The sequence below is a fragment of the Nelumbo lutea genome, chromosome 6 (assembly GCF_056320005.1).
Source record: "Nelumbo lutea isolate HS-2025 chromosome 6, American lotus-T2T, whole genome shotgun sequence".
NCBI classification, from domain to species: Eukaryota; Viridiplantae; Streptophyta; class Magnoliopsida; order Proteales; family Nelumbonaceae; genus Nelumbo; species Nelumbo lutea.
The window spans coordinates 40,596,486-40,610,530 of NC_142689.1; the positions used below are offsets into that span (position 1 = coordinate 40,596,486).

The window sequence follows — 14,045 nt, forward strand, 5'->3', positions numbered from 1 at the left end:
TGATTATTTCATTTTTGATAAACAAACATTTGCGTACAAGAAGAAGGTCATAGGTGGCTATACACCTAAGCTAGGGTGGACATACAAGATGCCATGCATGGGGTTGGGGGTGACACATAGACACAAGGTTCTAACATGGCTGCTGACCTTCAAACATCCACCCACTGAACAAGTGGACTTCTTAGGTTGGTGGCTAGTTTTTGGCTTTCGAAGCGTCCATAGGGTACATTGGTCCTAGTGGCCTACTTGTACAAATCCTCATGTATAGGATATGGGTCTATAACAATCTAGTATGATATGCAATGCAAGTGAATGCACAAAGAGTCAAATAATGAAAAACCACATATTCACAAACAATAGATTGCAACAATCATAATAAGCACTCAATGCCTAACACTAAGGGTGACCAAGAGAAGTGGGCCTATGGAGTGGCCTAATAGGTCGTATGTCATGGATCCTAAGACATGGGTCATGGATCTATGCCAATTTGGCCTTGGACTAAGTTGGGTTCTATGTTGGCATGGTTTTAGGCTCAAACCTCCCTTGGTCTTGTATCTAGCTTGGCTTAGGTTAAGGGGAAGTTAAACCTTAGTTTGTTTAGCCTAGGTTTTCATTTTAGTTCTAGGCTAAAGTAGGGTTGAGCCTAAGTCTACTAAGGCCTGGGCCAAATTGGGGTTCTAAATTAGGGTAGGTTTGATCTAAGCTTGCTTGGGTTTGGGGGTTAGGTTGAGCCCTAGGCTTGGATGGGCTTTGGGTCTAGGCTTGCTTGGACACTAGGTTAAGGTCAACTTGGATCAAAATTTGTTTAGATTTAGGCTTATGTTGGGCCCTAGGTTAGGATGGACTTGGATTTAGGCTTGTTTGGATGCTAGGTCAAAGTGGACTTTGAAAGGAAGGGAGATCCATCATATGGATGGCCGAACCATGTAGGGTGGTTGGGCAAAATTTCAAAAATTTATTTTCTCCTTTCCAGAAATCATATTCCTAGTTTTAGAAAAACTGTATTTTTCAATGATCGTTCTTGATCCAAAGTGGACTAGATCTGAAACCAAAAGAATGGAAGAGCAATACTTGATACAGAATCCACACATGTAGCTCCCAACAAAGGTGTTCATGCCCAAAGAGGGAACCAAAACCCGCTTCCACTGAAGATGTCGCAACTTCAGATGAAGAAGGTTCAACAATGTCGTCATTCAGCAAGAACTGCAATCCTTTAGCAAGGATCAAGCAAGGGATGGTGAGCACGAATTAAATCTGATTTTTCTTGCAAAAATCAAAATCAAAATCCAATCTTGATCAATCCAAGAAACTGGAAATCGAATAGGGTAGGGCAGAAAGATCAGAGGGAGAGAACTGAGAGAAGAAAGAAAGGTTAAACTGAAGCAATCCGCCCCCTCTATTTATGAGTCTTAAGGATCAACTTCTCCTAATCCAAATCTTTATTTGGATCTGAACTCCTTAAGTGGTAAGGCTTATCTCCTTTTCTTATCTGTTGATCCAAACCGATATCCATACCCATATTCACCCCATGTCACATGACTGCTTAAGCTGTCATGTGACACCCTGATTAATCATATTAGTCTTGGGCCTTAGGCCCATTAAGTAAGTGGGCTCACCTCCCTTTTATTTGTTAGCTAACTTGGCTCTCTATATATGGCGTAGGACCCTAACATTGATCTCACAAAAGGCATATGGGTTCAACCTAGCCTCTGTTACAAGGCTTGGCGGAATTCACTGTTGTACATAGCGACCCCCTGAGTCCATCAGTATGGGCTCTTAATGGGCCCACATTTACACTAAATGGTCATTGAATCCAACCACCTTATGAAGGCCCAAGGACTATGGTTTTTAAGTGAGATTAGTCCATCAGGTATAAAAGCCCTAAATGGCCTTACACTGAACCTTTCAACCCATAATGATCAAACACTACTCGACAAGAGAGGACCTCTCTCTTGGTTACAAGGTATAGTGTTGTACTCTCTACTTGGATGGATCCCGGGAATTAAAACCTTTTGCAAACCTTTTTCATAAAACATAATATATTTATATTGTAGATATAAATAGATAGATAGATAGATAGATAGGTATAGATATAGATATAATATATTTTAAATATAATTTTGTAATATGAGGAAGTGGGAAAACTTTCATATTTCATAGTATAAAATATTTTATATTGTAAATTTAAAACTTTTAATTTATTTTTTTTGATAATACCACTATAATTTTTAAAATTTAAATTTAATTTTTTTAAGTTTAAATCTTTTGAATTGACCGACCAAATCAAAAACCGACCCAAACTGATGTAACCCTAGTTGGTCGATTTTCACTAATGCTCGGTCCATTCGAGTGACCAACTCCCTAACACGACCAAGTCACTTTGGTTGGTCAAACAATTTACAACCAAACCAACCCACCTCATGAAGACTCCAAATTTTAGCTAAATTAATAGTTAAATCTCTAATAATTATTTGTAGTGAAAATACACAATTATTGGAAAAATTATAATGAAAATAAAATAAATAAATAATAAATAAACAATAAATAAATATAATAAAATATTTAAATTTTGCATTATTTAAATTTTATTCATTTGAAAGTTATTACATAATATTAAATATTTTGTTATATAATTATTTAGATATTTTAATATTTATATTTAAAGTATTTAGTTATTAAAATATTTAAATAATGTTTTAATTTATTTATTTTATATTATTTAAATAATTTTATTACTGAAAACTTTTAATCCATAAAATTATAACTTATATTGTTATTACATCATTTCATTATAAATTTCATAAAAAATATAAAATTATTAATAATTTGAACATTATTAAATCTATTATAATTATTTTTTTGCTTTTAATAAATGCTTCAAAGTTATTACATAATTTTGTTACAATATTTAAATAATTATTAAAATTTTTAACAAACTTTCTTTAGATAGATATAAATGAAAAGTGGGGGACAGGATAAATAGGAATTAGAGATAATTTATGAGATAAATATGAACTAAAGATAATAATATATAATTTTGGAGAAAATAGGGAATAGTGGTGCCACATGGATTTATTGGTTATGTAAGATAGATTAAGAGGTGTTTTAGGAGGAATTTTAGTTGGGAGATATAGCTTAGGAGAAATTTTAGGAGGTGATCGACTAAGTGGTTAGGAACGTAAGAGAGAGAGGGAGTTGGAGTGGGATTCTAGTGAAGAGAAGAGAGCTGCCACGTGGCCACATGAAGGGGTTGGGAAGGGAAAAGGGAGGAAGGAAAGAGAATTAAGAAAAAGGCAGAATTGGGGTAATTGATCAAGGAGAGGGCTGCTAACATGGCCTATATCGCTATATAATATAGTATAGATAGAGAAATTATGTAATAAGAATATAAACTATAATTTTATAGATTATTCAAGTTAATAACTAAATAATAATTTCAAATTTAAATAACAAAATTATTTAAATGTTTTAAAATAATAAAAAAATTATAAATTTTAAATATTATTTAAATATTTTAATGACTAAATATTTTAAATAAAAAAATATTAAAATATCTAAATAAATATATAAAAAAATATTTATTACTATGTACTAACTTTAAATTAATTAAATTTAAATAAAAAATTACTATATTTTAAATATTATTTAAATTACAAAAAAATAGATTATATAACAAAATTATATAATAACTTTAAAAAATTAATTTGTAAAAACACAAAAATAATTATAATAGATCTAATATTTGATAATACCAATATAAAATATGAATAATCCAAAAAATAAATATTATTGAAATAATAAAATATAGATTAAATAATTTTGTGGTTATGAAGTTTCAGATTAACAAAAATATGTAATAACTTTCAAAACAAGTATTTTTATCAATAAAACATTATTTATCTTACTTTAATTAATAATTCTAAAACATAATTTTCATAAAAATTAATATTTATTAGTAATAGTTTGTAAATATTTATCTATATCTAGTATATATTTATATATACTAAAATCTATATTTATTGTAGTTTTTGTAATTATTTTTTATGTTTTTGTTATAAATGTATTTTCAATAATTATTAAAGATTAAACTATTGTTATTTAGCTTTCTAAAATTTAGTTTATTGTACTTATTGGATTTATTGTATTTTTTGTTATAAATTTATTTTTAGTAATGATGTATTGTCACTATAATTTATTGATTAATATTTATTAGAGATTAAACTATTATTGGAGATTACACATTTTATTGATTAGTGTGATATATCCTCAGTATTTATTGCACTTTTGTAATTATTGTATTTATTATTTTTTATGAGTTATTTATTGTATTTTCATTATAAATTTATTTACAATAATTTTTTCTATAAATTTTCAATAATTATTGGAGATTTAAATACTGTTATTTATTAGAGATTAGACTATTGATTTAGTTGAAAATAATTATTTTTATTTATGTATTATACAAAAAATATTATAAGTATTATATAAAACATAAATAATTATTAGTTATTTAAAATGTTAAAATAAAAAAAAATTCCCAATTTGTATGTGTTTCTATTGTTTAACATACTTAACAAAGCCCATGCATCGCATGGGTCCCTGCTAGTTATTTATGTAAATAACAACTTAAAACTTGATTTTATATAATATAACCTTGATAAAAATACGAAGCAGATACTTATTTATATGTTTAATAAATTAAGTGTTTCTAACCAAAAGTTATCTTATATATTATCTATCTAGTTTATCCTTTCAAACACAAAATATAATAAAAGTTATAAGAAAATAGGAAGTCCTAATCCTTTATATATTATTAACAAAATAACTGATTTGGGTTTGATTTGATTTAACAAGCAAGAACAAAAATAAACCCAACATTTAATCAAGACAAAATCACATAATGAAACTTAACAGAAATGGTACACACAATGGTGGACAGTTAGGTAAGCAGAACTGATCCATTGACATCTTTAAGGCTCTTTATCTGGGTTTTGATTGGTATAAGATCAATCTTTGGGGCATAAATAAGTGGATTAATGTGTGGAGTTTTCCTAAGATGAAAAAATCTTAGTAATGAAAAATTAGTTTCCGATAAAAGACTTAAATATATGTTGACTTTTCTTAAATTGACTTAAATGTATCTTGAGTTTTTTTCAAAAAGACTTAAATATACCTTATGACTCTTTTACCCTAAACTTTTCAAGCTCGTGCGTGGTGGACTTGTTGTAAATCTCTCTCTCTCTCTCTCTCTCTCTCTTCTTTGTAAGGCCAATCTATTGGGTAAGCTATTCAATTCAGAGGTTCCAACCATGTTCATCTCATCATGCCATCATGATTATGTAAGGCCAACCTATTGGGCAAGTTATATTGATCTGTTCTCTGCACAGTATAGCTTCCTTGATTTCTAATCTATTCTTTTAGTTTTTTACCTAGCTAGTTAAAGCTTGGTTATGAAATTGGGCATCCATTTAGGTGTATAACTTCTCCAATGCTGAAATTCAATGAAAAAACTAGTTACAACTTGATTTTCTGCCAAGCTTTCTCAATGTCTAAGAATTTAGAAAGCATTGCAACGTTTTTTTAAGAAAAAACTAGTTGAGCACCTTTTACCGTGTTTCCTTTGTTAGACAATGTATGCCCTTAAATCCAATCAGATTGGTGTACACAAACATTTTTAGTAAATGAATAAAATACATTATTGTTTTATATTTGAATTGTTGTGTTTCTTTGAATTACTCTTTAAATTAGACAACTGTGAGACACATGTTAGTTTAGAATGTTCTCAACCATTGGATAGACTTAGAGAATTTATATTGACAAGGTTAACATTGGTGTGTTGTCAAACTAGTGGAACAACTTGTCTCAACTACTAGGGTTAAACCCCAAGCACAACCAATGGGTGATTAGAAGAAACACTAAATTTGGACATTGGAGATAGATGGGCAAAATTGAAAAGTTTCACTTAACCCCAAACTTGATTATGATATTGCACTAGGTTTTGGATTGAACTGCATTTGATTGTCAACTAGTGAAATCCATCAAGGGTCAAATATCTAGGCATGTTAGGGTAGTTTAAGAAATTACTTGAGTGGGTGATCATAGTGATAAAATCGGCCCCTTGGTTAGACAAAATGAATATTTAAGGTTTATAATCTTTCTAATAGAAACCTACACTACCAGTAGTAGATTTCATCCATATTTCAAATCTAATTTACAAATGTATTTATAGCTAATATTACTATTGTATCCTAAAGGTTTCTAATCCCGGGATCCATCTAAGTAGAGAGCGTGACACTACATTTTGTAATTAAATAATTATGGATTGAAAGGTTAGGTGTAAAAGACCGTTACAGGGTAAGTTGCTTGATGGACTTTATCTTATATAAGTCCATTATTCTTAAGTTTTCATAAGGTGGTTGAATCCAATGATCATTTATGTATAAATGTTTGACCCAAATTGAGCCCAAGTTGATTAAGTCAATGGTTCATTGTCCTTGAGTAGTGAATTTAGCTTAACCTCTTCCAGAGCTAGGGCCAAACCCTTATGGACTTATGGGAAATTTTTGTGGGTCTTATGTCATACAATATTCAAGCCCAAATTGGCCATACGACATTTTGGGACAACTTAAGTTGTCATGTGATTTTGGTTGAAAATGAGCATGGATTTGGGTGAAGAGCACTCATTCTCTTAAGAAGATAATGCTTATCAATTAAAGACAAAGTACTGATACAAATTTGATTTGGATCAATTCCTAATTAGATTATATGGGTGCTCTATATAAGGGATTGAGAAGGGGGAGGGGGGCAAATTCATTAGTTCTCTCTAATCTCTTGCTATCTTCTCTTCTCTCTTGCCTCTTAGAAACCCCAATTTTACCCAGTTATGATAGGGATTGATTTCCATTAGTCCTCTAACATGTTTTTGCAAGAAAAACATAAGAGGGTATCAGGTTCACCTACCCACTTCAATCCAAGCAAGTTGGAGACCGATTTTGCTGAAATGGTGTTACTGAATCGACTTCTTATACATACTGCGCCATTTTCAATTGAAGGCCAATTTTGGGACTGATATTGGGCATGAACTACCACTATGGGAGCTGCATATTGTAATCTTTGTGTCAATATAATCAATTTTTAATTTGATTTCAAATCTGGTTCGCTTATGCAAGATCAATCCTGAAATTTTAGATTTCAAAATCACTAAGAAATTAGTTTCCAGGTGGGGTTAGAAAAATATTAAAAATTCGACTAACCACTAAACCTGGTTTGATCATGCCTAATTTGAGTTCTGACCCTTCAACATCCTTTATATTTGCAAGTTTTCCTATTTTTTGGCCTAACTTTCTTCTTCCACTTCATTTCTCTTTCTTTCCTTCCTACCTAGAAAGGCAAAATAGTATTTTAGAAATTTTAATTGAATTATTTATTGATGGACGGTATATTTTAGTCCAATGGGTCAACCTACAAGGTATATTTAAATCTATTTAAAAATCTCAAGAACATTTAAACCAATATATAAAAACTCTAATGTATGTTTAAGCCTTTTACCAATTAGTTTAAAGATCAAAAAAAGGCTTTAAGTTCTTTTCCCCATCCACACTTCAAACTAGAGAATGACCCTCATACTAAGTACAGGGCCAATATTCTAATATTTTAAATTTTATTTATGTATTCTAATAAATTTTGTTTAACACACATTTTCTATGTTGTAAGTTTAGGTTATTATTTTATTTAATATTTTATGAATAAATTTGTTATTCAAAATGATTTGTTTTTTAGTGGTAGTAATTACCACAACTTTTTTGAGAGTGGAGGTAACTACCATGGGTAGACACACGTCCGAGAAAGGAATTAGCACTTTTGATATGCTTTTTCTTGAGAAAATAAGATGGTACTTCTTTGAAGGAAAAGCTCTCTAGCTTGAGGGTTTTCCTTCTAGATTTTGGAAAAATCGAAGATGCCGAAAAGACATGGTATTAGAAGAGTTTTGACCAATCAAAATCCACCTATGAATTTTGATAAATACCATCTGATTGGTTACCATATTTATGATACCTATTGATTGGTCACAAATTTTTCGGATAACATGTCTTTTTGGTATATAAATGACCAACTTAAGATTAAATATGGTTGACCTAACATGAAAAATGCAACTAATTTAGTGGATCCCTTATCTGTTGAAGGATTTAAATATGCCTCAAGATCCCTCTACATAGCAGAGGTGTGTGGGTTCGTATAAGAGTTTTCTACTTAATCTGATTAATGAACCTTCATATAAGACCATCAATCGGATAGAAACTGGACACAAATTCAAGGTTCAAAGAACTGGACTAGGCATAGAATTGAAAATAGGAGAAATTCACAGGTCAAGGTTAAATGACCATGGTTCATTTTGTTTAAAAAAAATGTGCATTAAAGCAATATATATTATAGAGTTATAAATGCACACAACAAAGTAAATGACCATGGTTCAACTGTTACCATTAACATTTTGAAACTCCATTCATTTGGTGACTTGGCGGTTGTGTATATATATATATATATATATAGGTTTATTATAATCGGGTCCATCGGCCTATCCGATTGTCCCGAGAGCCAATCAGTTCAGTTCTTGGTCTAAAATTACAGATCCTACTGGGCCTGATTCAATTCTGGGCCCTTAGTAATTCTTACCTGGTCGGTTCCAGTTCTACCCAGACCCGACCCATCGACAGCCCTAACTTCTTAATATATGACTAAACCAGCTAAGCCCTAACTCACAGTTCAACCAATCCAACCAGCCGATCTGGTCTGGTTTCTAAACAGTGAAACCAAGTATAAACCTTGCCACATGTCTACTATAAGCCCCTCTTTGCTAGCAAAATTTGTTTTGAAAGTAAAAACTTTCAGTTAGAGCAATCACCAATACAAGGAGGGGTATTAGTCTGATGTGGACTGAGATTATTAAATATGTGGCCAATCCAAAGTATTTAGAGGACAGTTTCAAACAGCCACACCATTCCTTAACATGACCAGAGATGGTGAGCCTTTCATTCCCTACTCCCTTTGACTCAAAATTCTTCACAGCAGAATGTGGCAAATGACTGAATTTTCACTTTGTTTTTTAGTCAGAATATCAGCAAAGCTAATTTTACAGTACCCTACCTGAGACTATCTATTCTCAGAATCATTACCCCGTGTAATCCTTCTGGTCAAGATGCACCCAGGAACAAGCCTCCTAGTTCAGATCGATGGTGTATAATCAGTTGACCAATCACAACCCCACAGATCATCCACATTCACCTAAATGTTCACTCTGTTTGACTTTGATCTTCAACCAAGTTGGTAAGGGTGTCAAGGTTTGGATCCATTCAAGCCAAGCTGTCAAACTCCTTCATGGTGAAAGAATCAGATAGATTGACAAGGTGTTCATTAGATCAGCTCAGACCTGATTGCATTATGGGAAAAAAGGCCCAATTGTTACAGGGTCCAGCCTCCTTTTTATTAACCCACCATTCAGAGCTTACTGTGGGCTTATCAGTTGCACCTCCATCGGTATTATCAAATTTGAATTCTTTTACTGAACCAAGCGTGAGAGAAGGATTCTTCTGATGATGATGAAGCTGCCCCTTTCCATCCTCCATGGATTTCTGGGGCTTGTTGCTTGATGTTTCCCCATCATGACACTCAATGCTATTCTCTGTTTCACTTGAAACCATATCCGTTCTAGTTGTTGGTACAGTTACTGTTTCTTTATCTACCAGTGATTCTGACAGGTATTCAGTAGACACGTTTTCCAAACAGCTTGAAACCTCTCCGGGGGGTAGCTCAAACGAGACTCTGTGACTGATCATAATGTCACCATTTTGTGACCCAGTGTCTGAGTTTACAAGAGATGCAACCCCTGACATTTGATTATCCAGTAGGAAGTTGTCTTGAGAGACCAGTCCTACAGCATCTGGTGTCAATGACCCAGAACCTTGTCCTGGTGCCCACTTACGCATAGAAAGCCGATCAATGCTCATGAGTTCTGGTGGGTTGCTGGCACAGAACTCCAGAAAAGAATGTTCACCAGAAATGAATTCACGATCTGGGAAAGGAGAGGATGTGCCAGAACCTGAGATTGCCGAGCTTGGCGATATGAGGTGGCCAATTGGGCTTCCAGGGTACAGTTGATACGATTGGAACTCATAGTGGGATACTGGGAAATTTTGACAGGCTTCACTTGTTCTGTGGTTTGGGTCCAGTGATGATGTAAGGAGTTGAGCAAATGGAACCTCTGGTGATGAAGGTGTAGTCAGCTGCACAGGTTCAGGAGGAGGAGTAAAGGGAGCAGTAGATGGTTCTGTTGTGAAGGTTGAGAATACAGGGGGTGAGACCAACTGAGTCTCATGTGCATATGGTCCAATAGCAAAAATAGAATGAGGTCCACCTGGAGAGTAGACATCAGCAGAAAACGAGGTGAAGGATAGAAATCCAGCAGGTGATTGAGTGGCAGATGGAGGTTCTGATTGAAGGAAGGAAACAGGAGAAGAGGGAGGAGCAACAAATGGCAGTACTATGGTTGATGAGTGGATTTGATTTTCAGCTCCAGGAGCTGCAGTTCCTGGGATTGTTGGTTCAGGAACAAGGACAGCATGGCTAATTCGTTTCCCGTGTCGATGAGACCCAAAACACCAGTATAAACTCCACCAGCTTCCCCATCTTCTTTTCTGCATGTGAGGTAACATTTAAGTGAAGCTCAAAATAGGAAACAATAATGGGTTTCTTCTGTAGCTAACAAAAAATACATGTAATAGAGAAGGCACTAGGATAATAGGGGATAAGCTTTACTTTGAACATTATCCCAAGGACAAAAATAAGAAAGCTAAAGCCATGTATATATGTAATTAACTCATCCTTAATTCCAACTATTTGGATCGCTACATGTATCTGACTTGCCATTGTGCCCCATCAAGAGCCATGTTTTCTATCAAATTGCGAGTCCTTAAATAATTTTTTACCATTCAGACAATGTTTTCTTTGGTTTTCCCTTGCTATATTAGAGCCTTCCACTATTATAAAACCATTTAGTGATGTAAGATGGAAAATGAAAATTTCATCAATCCTGGCACAACCCATTTGTCATATTAACACAGGAAAGATACATAATTCAACAACCACCAAATCCCAAGTAATAATTCACCAAAGAAAGATGCTTTTTATCCTCCAAAATAAAGTATCTATTATAGAACCGAAAATCAAAGGTCTAGAAGAAAAGTGACAAAGATCACCACAAAAAGCTTACAACAGTGGATAACAAAGATTTCCTCAGCCACTCTATTTCATATTCAACCAACGCAATCCATAAGCTGTAATCAATTATATCATTCCTACACCTGTTAAATTAGCTTAACTTTTGTTTGAAAGGTCACCATCTCTAAATATTACTTTGTCATTTTTAAGTGAACAAAATATTTTCTAATGCATAAAAGTCATACTTCCCTGCATTCTATCAATCACAATTTACTTCCAAGTGACTTTTAAATGCAGGTGTCAAGTGATTGCAAACACGAATTCACAGTAATCCAACTACGACAGGGAAGAAAACCCCACAAGTACCTCACAGATTCTCTGTAGTAGCGCATAACAGGTTAAAACTTCTGTTCTCTACCTACAACAATGGCTTCTTATTAGATTATAGTTTCAATTTTATGTAAAACTATCTTGATAACTCTTCTAAAGTTAGCAAGGCTCAGCTCGCAAATACCAACTGCAGAAGATCTAAATCTAGTAAAACTAGTTTTGTAATTTCTGAAATCAAGGCAAGTTTTAAGTCTTACAAAGAACTAAAGAAATTGAGAGTGAAAATGCAACGAAAACACAGAAACTGGTAAAGGAAGATTCCACCAAATTCAATTCAAGAGAGTTCTCCTTTTCACCTCCAAATTAGAACCCAAATTCTCAAACAAAAATGCAGAAGAAAATCAAATAACGAAAACAAGCTTAAGTAATTCAACAGATCTCTTGCCAGGGAAGCAAATCACAAAGCCCAAGAATTTAAATTCAAAGAACTCAACAAAAGATATTGTTAATTAGAAACCGAAACAAGCACATAGTATTATAATCAGTCAAGAAATTTTACCTGAACTGTAGCTGGCTGAACTCGAGCATCAGCGGTGACGATCGCAGACGCAGCAGCACTTATAGTGTCCATGGTGTTATTGACGCCTCTTATGTCTCCTCTCGTCGATCAGAATCACCCTAATTTTATCCAAAAGCAATGGTTCTTCCCTCGCCAATAATGACCTTAAATCCAGCTACCCTGGTTCTTACGACTCCGGTAAAACCATAACATTCAGATCAAGAAAGAACTCAATCACCGTAATCCTAATTTCGTACTAAAACCAACAAAAATTAAAAACAGAGAGAGAGAGAGGGGAGTAGAGAAACAAGTAAGGAACATTAATCCATAAAAAACCAGAAAATATCAAAGCAATCTCGGTCTTGACTCGTGGATGTCAAACACGCAATAACCTGGATTTGCAATTAACTATCGAGTTGAAAAGCGGATTTACAGAAAAAGCCCTTCATTAGACTCCTAATTTCTTGCTGCAGAGTGTAACATGCCGAATTCACAAAGGTATTCCTAGCAGAAACTTCAGTAATAATTAACAGCAACCCTGAGGCCAATTTCATCAACCAAATGTTGGTTGATTTGGATTGGTGGAGTTTTCCACATACCATACCAGCACTCCATCTCCATCCTCGTCGCTGCCTTTTCCTTTTGTCAAATGCGCGTGCACGTGTGTTGATGCAACGGATGAACCCTCGTGCACACCCTCTTTATTATTATTATTATTATTAATTAACTCCCACGGTTGCTTTGATTCACCTCTTGGTTCTTCTCTCTCCTCTCTCTTTGATTTGTCCACGGTTATCTCTCTCTCTCCTCTTTCACTTTTTAACTATTGATTGCATATCCATCTCTGTCTATCATCCATCAGATTTTCACTCGCTTTCTCGGCTTCTAAAGCTGGAGGCCGTAGCCCGTAGCGACGACGGAAAGAGAGAAAAAAAATAAAAAGGGGGCCTTGAAAGTTTTGAAACCCTAAATCTTTTTTCTGTTGGTGACGGTCCACGTGGCAAAGAGCCGGAGTTTTCACGCACTAGCCACTCTGGGATCCGGATTAGTGGGTCCCACCGAACACATCTCTCACCAGCACACCACATGTTAAAAGTCGTTGAGTGGGTGGTGGTTCCATCTGAAAAAGAAGAGGATGGATGAACACATTTATTATTTTTCTCTCGGAGCTCTTATTCTTCATTCATGTTGACTTCTGTCAATGGGCCCGATTCTGGTCCAATCCGGATATGGGTCCAAGTCCAATTTCATTGAACCCAGTCCATTTATAATAACTTTGGAGTGTCTTTTTCAACTTCAAACCACCAACTTGCCACGTGGAAGATCTCGGGGCGCTGTTCATGGACTAATGTTTAGCTCAAAACGTCTGCCACATGTTTGGAGAAATGCCGCATCTAGAAAGATTCATGGGTTGTAACTTGTAAGGATACAGGACTACTATTCCATGTGACGGTGAAAGTAATAGTTTGGATTGACTAGGGACTAGGTAGCTCCTCTCTTATTAATGCAGTAAATATTGATGTTTGGCAGATAAGTTATAATTCGTTTTATCAAATTTGGCCGTTTGGATCTAGGGGTGAGCATGATCGGTTTGATTTGGTTTTTTGATAAAATTTAGAATCTACTTGTAGGGGTCGGTTCCAAGGAGGGATGTAAATGAATTGAATTTGAATCAAATCAGGTAATATCCAAATTCGAATTCGATTAAAAAAAATCTGATATTCGAATGTGATTCGATTCAAATTCAACCAATTAATTATTTTTATCTAATTAATAAATATATAAAAATATTTGATTTATTTAAAGTATTTAAATATATATAATTTAATTATATATATATATATTATACAAAACATTTAAATATTTTATATTATATATAAGAATTAAACTATCGATCGAATTCAGATATTTATCAAATCGAATAAGGTCAAATCCGAATTCG

At 33.8% G+C, this 14,045-nt stretch overlaps 1 protein-coding gene across 1 annotated transcript; it reads right to left on the reverse strand.

Moving 5' to 3' along the window:
* Positions 1 to 8,919: 8,919 nt before the first annotated feature.
* On the reverse strand, positions 8,920 to 13,012 carry LOC148848706 (uncharacterized). The gene is made up of 2 exons (XM_088952490.1): positions 12,104 to 13,012; positions 8,920 to 10,691 (listed from the first exon to the last, which is right to left on the reverse strand). The coding sequence occupies exons 1-2, from the start codon at positions 12,173 to 12,175 to the stop codon at positions 9,417 to 9,419; spliced, it is 1,347 nt and encodes a 448-aa protein (XP_088808616.1). The 5' UTR covers positions 12,176 to 13,012; the 3' UTR covers positions 8,920 to 9,416.
* Between the last annotated feature and the right edge of the window lie 1,033 nt (positions 13,013 to 14,045).

What these genes read in the sequence shown, in the direction of transcription:
- LOC148848706 (XM_088952490.1), bottom strand. Translation starts at nt 12,175, where the DNA reads ATGGACACTATAAGTGCTGCTGCGTCTGCGATCGTCACCGCTGATGCT. An exon ending in TTCAGCCAGCTACAGTTCAG is followed by an intron (nt 10,692 to 12,103) that starts GTAAAATTTCTT and finishes CCTCACATGCAG; the next exon opens with AAAAGAAGATGGGGAAGCTG.